Source organism: Vicia villosa, linkage group LG7 (assembly GCF_029867415.1).
Source record: "Vicia villosa cultivar HV-30 ecotype Madison, WI linkage group LG7, Vvil1.0, whole genome shotgun sequence".
Lineage (NCBI taxonomy): Eukaryota > Viridiplantae > Streptophyta > Magnoliopsida > Fabales > Fabaceae > Vicia > Vicia villosa.
In genome coordinates, this window is record NC_081186.1 from 94,660,411 (window position 1) to 94,668,807 (window position 8,397).

The 8,397-nt window shown below is 34.1% G+C and overlaps 1 protein-coding gene across 1 annotated transcript; it reads right to left on the reverse strand.

Moving 5' to 3' along the window:
• Nucleotides 1-204: 204 nt before the first annotated feature.
• LOC131619746 (uncharacterized) lies at nucleotides 205-6,853 on the reverse strand. The gene is made up of 3 exons (XM_058890812.1): nucleotides 6,539-6,853; nucleotides 700-1,628; nucleotides 205-610 (listed from the first exon to the last, which is right to left on the reverse strand). Exons 1-3 carry the CDS (start codon nucleotides 6,851-6,853, stop codon nucleotides 205-207), a joined length of 1,650 nt encoding a protein of 549 aa, XP_058746795.1.
• Between the last annotated feature and the right edge of the window lie 1,544 nt (nucleotides 6,854-8,397).

Here is an 8,397-nt window from a genome sequence, read left to right on the forward strand (position 1 = left end):
AAATACAAATAAATTCTTAGAAAAATGAAAATAATAATTAATGAAAGAAAACTTGTATTAATATAAGTGTAGACTAATTTTCTATTGTCTACAATCCTTCACAAATCATTAGGATGGAAGTTTTTCCATATATAAATGTTAAGATAACTTTTACATTGTTAGCCATTACTATGTGGAGTAATAAGCTCTACCATCTCATGCTTTTCATTGATCAAAGGGCCAAAAAGGAACGCATTCAGCTAGTAACCAAGGTTCTAATATCTCATATTGAATCTCATCAGATGATTGAATTGGATTTTGAGGATATTGGTCAAAAAACATCTCCGAAGGAAGTTGATAATCCATATCAAGATTGTATGAACATTGTGGAATTGGAGGAAGATCTTGATCGAAAACCATATTACATGATGGAAATGATGGAAGTGTATCTTCCCTATCTTGAATGTGGGAACATTCTGGGAGTGTAAGAAGATCCGGTGCCATGGATAAAGAAGTATTTTCCACATTATTATATGGCATATTTAAATCATCATCCAACTTTGAAAGTGGTTCAAGGTTGTTGATATTTTTCTCATTTTGAAAGTACGAACATTCTGGGTGTGTAGAAAACCTGTTACCATAGATAATATTAGTCCTGAAATATGTTATTGTAATTTGAACGGAATTTAAAAAGAAAAAACTATTAAATTGCCTACTCACCTATCATTCAATGCTGGGACAATATGATTGCTTAAAGAAGAACTTTCCACATTATTGTATAACATATTTGAATCATCAACCAACGTTGAAATTTGTTCGAAGTTGATATTTTCCTCAAGATAGTTTGCATGCATAATGTCTTGATGATTGGATTCCACTCTTGGTAAAGTCATTTCTTCTTCGGAGGCATTATTATTTTGGTTACTAGAATCCTTCATCATACTAAATTCTCCAACACTAGCAATCAATTGATCAACATTGTTTATGCTTTCGGGAATGAGGAACTCTCTAGAATTGCTTAAAGAAAAGCTTCCCACATTATTGTATTGCATATTTGAATTATCAACCAAGGTTGAAAATGGTTCAAAATTGATATTTGCCTCCTCATAAATTGGATCAAGATAGTTTGCATACAAAATATCTTGATCATCAAAATCCATTCTTGGTAGAGTCATTTCTTCTTCTTCAAAGACAATATTATTTTGGTTACTAGAACCCTTCATCATACTAAGCCTTTCAATATCATCAATCAACTCATCAACAAGGTTTATACTTTCGGGAATCAGGAACTCTCTAGAATTGCTTAAAGAAAAGCTTCCCACATTATTGTATAGCATATTTGGATCATCAATCAATGTTGAAAGTGGTTTAAAATTTATATTTGCTTCATCATAAATTTGATTAAGATAGTTTGCGTGCATAATGTTTTGATGATCAAATTCCACTCTTGGTAGAGTCATTTCTTCTTCTTCGAAGGCATTATTATTTTGGTTACTAGAACCCTTCTTCAATCTAATTTCTCCAACATTATCATTCAACTCATCAACATGGTTTATGCTTTCTCGAGCTAGGTTCTTTCTAGAATTTTTTAAACTTCTTTTTCTTGAATTAATAAAATTCTTTAACTCGTTATCGGTTCTTCCAGGAAACTGTCATAACAAAAACAACACTACGCCAAATTTGGCTTTTAGCAGCACCCCTACGAAAGCGCTTTTAGGAAAAGCGCTGGCATAGGCTTCGCTAAAGACAAAATTAAAAAACACGCTAAAAAAGCGCTCTAATAGTGGGGGGGTATGAAAGCGCTTTTAAGAAGCGCTCTGGTAGGGGGGGGTTATGAGAGCGCTTTTCAAAAGCGCTCTGGTAGGTGGGGGGTACGAAAGCGCTTTACAAAAGCGCTCTGGTAGGTGGGGGGAACGTGGGGGGAACGAAAGCGCTTTTCAAAAGCGCTCTGGTAGGGGTGTTTAATGAGAGCGCTTTTTGTCAAAAGCGCTGGTATAGACCAGGCTATGAGAGCGCTTTCCAGAAGCGCTTTAGTAGCCTTATTACTAAAATTTGATATTACGCGTTCAGAATCCCTAATTCATCTTTTTTCTCCCATTGACGCTAACTTGCCCAGAAAACCCAGAAAACCCATTTTGTCTCCCCCATCTTTTTTCTTCCACTTCGTCTCCCCCACTTTGTCTCCCACAACTCAAAGTTCTTCACCGCCGCCGCCGCCGTGTAGCATCTCGCCTCCACCGCCGCCGTCATCTTCATCTTCATGTATGTCACCTTGTTTTCTTTTGCTTTATTTTTAATTGTTTTTGTTCGACTGGCTATGTTTCTTAATAGGTTATAATCCATGAACACAATTTCTTGTTGCTTTGTTGTTGGGTACTGAATGTGTTGTGCTGAAGAACACAATTTTTCAAGAATAGAACACATTAGTGCCATTATTTTAGCTAAAAACAGAACTTTGATATTTTTATATCTAAATTGCAAACACATTTGTCAAGAATAGAACACATTAGTGCCATTTTCGTTTTTAATTATAATGGGTTGTTTGAAATGAAAGCATGAAATGAAAGCTATAGTATATGATATGAAATGAAAGCTATAGTATATTATGAAAGCATGAACTACTTGCTGCATAATTTCTTCTTTGTCATATCATTGAGTTATTTGAATTGTAATGGGTAGTTCAATTGAGGGTTAATAACTTGTCTACACCAAATGATTATTAAGAGAAACTACGTTCACTTTAATGTTTTATGGTTTTACTTGATTCTAAAATATGAGTGAGGATTCTTTCATTTCTTAAAAGGAGTAGAGTTTTGAAAAATGGAGACCTTTGTTACTAAAGTTTGTTTAATTGTATAAATGCATATATATTTGAAAGTGATAATATGTATTTTGTCTAATTTGATTTCTTATAATCTCAAAGCATTACTAATTCGATATTTATTTCATTTCATATTAAAAGTAATGTATGAAAATAAATTAAGATTCTATTTTAAAAAGACCGTTAGTTATCACTTAATCCTACTGGTGGTTATGTTGTAAGTTAGTTATAAAGTTAGACTGTTAGTTGAGGTTAATTGTTAGGACTAATGAACTAGCCTCTCATTTACGAACCAATGTATGTTGAACAAGCCGTGGTACACATGTATGCATCTGTTCTTTCTCTTGTTTGTAGTTACTAGCTAATTGATAATTGATTTCATATCATTTTAAATAATTGAGTTCTAGATTGGGTTTATTTTGATATTTGTTAGTAGTGGTGTATTTAACCGCATGGTGTGTGTGTTTAATTTTACAGTTACTTTGAAGTCTCTGGTTTCTACTTGTACAACGCCGATTCAAACCTACCCATCTCCCACATCAAGTCTAACTCAGGTTACTATCCCTTTCTTCTTGCTTATAGTTTGTTATTTTCTGCTTATAGTTTATTGTTTATGGTTCTATTTAATATCAATTTAGTGTCTCTCAACCAATTTTTTGGTTTGTGGACTTATATTACCTTGAAATAAGGTAATGTCTTCTTTAAGAATTCGGGTATTCTGATTAGGTTTTCTGATTAGGTATTCTATTATGATGATAGCTATTTATTATCTTGACAGAATTCCTTAGTACCTGATAGAGAAACCAAGAAGCATTTGTTTAGCTTAATTAAGACATGGATAAGACATGGATGAATTCAAACCGATTGTCGAAAGAGTACGAGAAAGGGGTATGGGAATTTGTTGAGTTTGCGGTTGCGAACTCCAAAGACCCGCTTCGAATGCCGTGTCCTTGCTTGGGTTGCTGTTATGCCGGGGGTAAGGTTGACGGGAATCAGTTGGGATCTCATTTACTACGGTTTGGAATTGATAGAAGTTATACATGTTGGACAATGCATGGTGAGAAAAGTACCGGGAATGCTGGGTCGAGGTGTAATAGGAAGTATGCTTCAAACGACGATTGCACAGACACATACGATTGTGATCGAGTCGAAGAGATTGCAGAAGCGCTGGAAGAAGATCTAGCGGATTGTCCCAAAATGTTTGAGAGGTTGGTAAGCGATGCAGAGAAACCGTTGTATGATGGTTGTTCAAAATTCACAAGATTGTCTGCGGTGTTAAAGTTGTACAACTTAAAGGCGGACAATGGATGGTCGGATAAAAGTTTCACAGAGTTATTAGCCCTTATGAAAGATATGCTACCAGAGGATAATGTTCTTCCCAATCGAACGTATGAAGCCAAAAAGATGTTGTCTTCTATTGGAATGAGCTATGATAAGATACACGCATGTCCAAACGATTGCGTTTTGTTTCGAAACGAGTATGCAGCGTTGAATGAGTGTCCTAAATGTGGTGCCCCTCGATATAAGAAAAAGTTGTCTCCTGCTAAAGTCTTATGGTATTTTCCTATAATTCCGAGATTTAGACGCATGTATCGTAGTGAGACCGATTCAAGACACTTGACTTGGCATGCAGATGAAAGAATTATTGATGGAAAGTTGCGACATCCGGCAGACTCACCACAATGGAGTAAAGTTGATACTGAATATCCTGAATTTGGAAAAGAAGCAAGAAACCTTCGGTTGTCATTGTCTACTGATGGAATGAACCCGCATGGTATTCAAAGTATCTCGCATAGCACATGGCCTGTGATTCTTATGATTTATAACTTACCTCCGTGGCTATGTATGAAGCGTAAGTACATGATGTTATCTATGCTAATTTCTGGGCCTAAACAACCAGGGAATGACATAGACGTATACTTGGCACCCTTAATCGAAGATTTAAAGTTTTTGTGGGAGAGAGGTGTGGAGGTTTACGATGGGTATAGGAAAGAAAGTTTCAACTTGAGGGCGATGTTGTTTGGAACAATTAATGATTTTCCAGCATACGGAAATCTATCCGGGTACAGCAACAAGGGTCAAAAGGCGTGTCCTGTTTGTGAAGATGAAACCGATACGACACGATTGGCGCTTTGTCAGAAGAATGTCTTTCTCGGCCATCGTAGATTCTTAAATTCTAATCATCACTACCGTGGGTGGAGAAAAGCATTCAATGGAGAGGCCGAACATCGTACAGCCCCGCCTTTTTTGTCAGGTGATCAAATTTTTGAAAAGGTGAAAGATGTGAGCACTCAGTTTGGCAAGCCTTTTGCACATTCAATTGTCAAGGGTGGGTGGAAGAAGAAGTCAATTTTCTTTGAACTTCCATATTGGAAGTCGTTGTACGTAAGACATTTCCTGGATGTTATGCATATTGAAAAAAATGTATTTGACAGCGTTATAGGTACGCTACTCAATATACAAGGAAAGTCTAAGGATGGCGTTAACATAAGGAATGACATGGTAAACATGGGGATGAGAACTGAATTGGCGCCCGTGACGAAAGGAAGACGAACATATTTGCCACCTGCTGTTTACACTCTATCTAGAAAGGAGAAGAAAACATTGTGTAAGTTCCTCAGTGAAGTAAAAGTTCCAGAAGGCTACTCTTCAGATATTAGAAGACTTGTGTCCATGAAAGACCTCAAGTTAAAGAGTTTGAAGACGCATGATTGCCATGTTATAATGGAACATTTTTTACCAATAGGTATACGTTCTATTCTGCCAGAAAAAGTAAGAAGCGCAATAACTAAGCTGTGTTTCTTCTTCAGGTCTATTTGCAGTAAGGTGGTCGATCCCGCGATCTTACCAACATTGCAAAATGAGATAGTTGTTACTTTATGTGATCTTGAAATGTATTTTCCTCCCTCGTTTTTTGACATAATGGTTCATCTAGTCGTTCATCTTGTGAAAGAGACACAACTGTGCGGACCAGCTTATATGAGATGGATGTACCCTGCTGAACGTTATATGAAAATATTAAAAGGGTACGTGAAAAACAGAAGTCGACCGGAGGGTTGTATTGCCGAGCGATACGTTGCTGAAGAAGCGGTTGAGTTTTGTACTGAATATCTGTCAATTGTATCCCCCTTTTTGTATGCTGCGTAATTTTTTAATTTTTTTTGCTTTTTTACTGGTCTTTGCCAGCGCTTTTACTAAGAAGCGCTCTTAAAGGGGGATCTACCAGAGCGCTTTTTCCAGGAAAGCGCTCTAATAGGGGGTCCTACCAGAGCGCTTTTTCCAGGAAAGCGCTCTTAAAGGGGGGGTCTACCAGAGCGCTTTTGAAAGCGCTTTCGTAGCCTACGCCAGCGCTGGCTATGGCAGCGCTTTAAAGCGCTGTTAAAGGCCAAAAAAAGCGCTGTGAAAGCTGTTCCGTGTTGTAGTGCAAATACAAAATGATTATATAACGAATTACTGATTATTCTAGAAAAATGTCCATGCTCATCACTAAGGTTCATTAATTAATATATTTTCCAACAAATTAGATATATTTAAGTCTCCAATAATTAAATCTTACGAAGAATCAATCTAATAAATAAACTTCATCCAAAAGATTATTAGTTTATTTACCCTTAAAAACCCTAATCTTATAGAACATACAAAAACCATTACTTATAACAAATGGTTACAATCATAGAAAGACTAATAAACTTTAACCTTTTTTTTTTGTAAATAAAAATGAAGGATAAATGAACAAACCTTTGAAACCATGCCAGACCATTTGGGTCCTAATTCTTTATAGAGAGAAATAAGTTCCTCCTTTTCTTCTTCACTGAAGGAACACTTTTTCAAAGTTGGTTTTAGATGATTTAACCATCTTAAACGACAACTTTTTCCATCTCGAATAAGTTTTGTTTTCTTTCGTACAGAATCCCACTTTCTAGCTCCATAATTTTTCACATATTCTACTAATACTTGATCCTCTTGAGATGACCATGTTCCTTTTTTCAGCACAATATTTCCAGTGTCATCACCATGATTGCCTTTTTCTTGTTGCAAAGATGAAGATGCCATGATTTGAGTAAATGTGATTATTGAGATAAATGTTTTCTTAACTACGTGAGGAGTATTGTTAGTAAGTAGAAATAAATAAGAGAGTCTTAGTTTAAATATAATTCCTTATCCCGATTTTAACTCATAGGTTTGTAACTAAATAAAATTTCATTTTTTAATAAATTTTAAAATTAGTTCATGTTGGACCTAATGAGTCCAACTCATATATATTTGCCATATTATCTATTGAGATAAAATCTTAACTAATAAAGTACACAATAAAAAATATAATTAAATCCGAGCAACACCTGGTCAACAGCATTTCTAGTCCAACGCTGTTTTAAATTTAAATAAAAAGATAAAATTAAACAGAATTTTTTGATGAGATGATTTTGGCGTTTATAGGGGACACATTTTTTAGTGTAAAAAAAATGAGACATTTTTTATCGAAATTTGTTACTTTTTTTTATAATAAAAATAAACTTTTTTTTTTCTTTTTTTATAATAAAAATATTGGTTATACCACAACAATATATTTTTTTGAGATTAAATGTCCTGGCACTACAAAATAATTATACACTGGCGTTCAATAGAAATTCTTCATTTAACCATGTTACACAAATTAACTTAAAAATATCAGTATGACTTAGCAGAATACATGATGGTCATTAGTTTATTCTGTAAAATAGTTTTACATTGTCGGTGCATTTCTCTCTAATTTTTTTATAAATTGATCCAAATACAGTATTTACAATTATCATTTTTATAATTTTTATGTGAAAATATTATAACAAATATTAAAATATATTTTTTGAAATAAAAGGTTATATATATTTCAAAAACAGTCAAAAGTACAAGGTAATCGCAAACGATCAAACCCTCAAATAAAAACCAAGACTATCACTTATCAACCAATTACATTAAAAGGTTCGCTATATGGATTCTAGGGTGCAGTTACCGTGCATAGATAAAAATCTATGCACCATGCATAGATTATTATGGACCCTTGGATCAAATTCTAGACATCAATTGTTATTGTTCAATACTCAATACTCACCACTCAATACTCAATACTTAATACTGGATTAAAAAAACATGATCCAATGGCTTATGTAGACTTATGCATGGTGCATAAGGAAAATCCTTATGCATATTAGCCAAAGCCTGAATTCTATATTCAGGCCTCATCCAGCCCCTATACATAGAGCCTGTTTGTTTCGGCTTTAAAATAATGGATTTTTTCTTTGTATTTTTGAAAATAGATTTTTCAAAACCGTTTTTCAAAATATTACAAGTTTTTTTATATTCGTTTTTTCTAAAATGAAACACTAATTTTGACATCCTATAACATAAACATACATTATTAACCACAAAAACTTAGTCAAAATCGCAATTTTTTCAAAAAGTTGTATTTCAAAAATGATTTTTATGAAAATATATTTGAAATAGCTTCAAAATTAATTGATTTTTTGAAATTTTGATATCCTATTTTTTTCCATAAATAGATGAAATACCTAAAATCACATTTTAAGAATAACTATTCAAACAAAATTTTCATTCGAAGC

Excerpts from the sequence above, each read along its gene's own strand:
- LOC131619746 (XM_058890812.1), bottom strand. The coding sequence starts at position 6,853 with ATGGCATCTTCATCTTTGCAACAAGAAAAAGGCAATCATGGTGATGAC. Across the intron at positions 1,629-6,538 it reads GGTCTGGCATGGTTTCAAAG|TTTCCTGGAAGAACCGATAA; the intron begins GTTTGTTCATTT and ends TTGTTATGACAG. Across the intron at positions 611-699 it reads GTCCCAGCATTGAATGATAG|GTTTTCTACACACCCAGAAT; the intron begins GTGAGTAGGCAA and ends CTATGGTAACAG.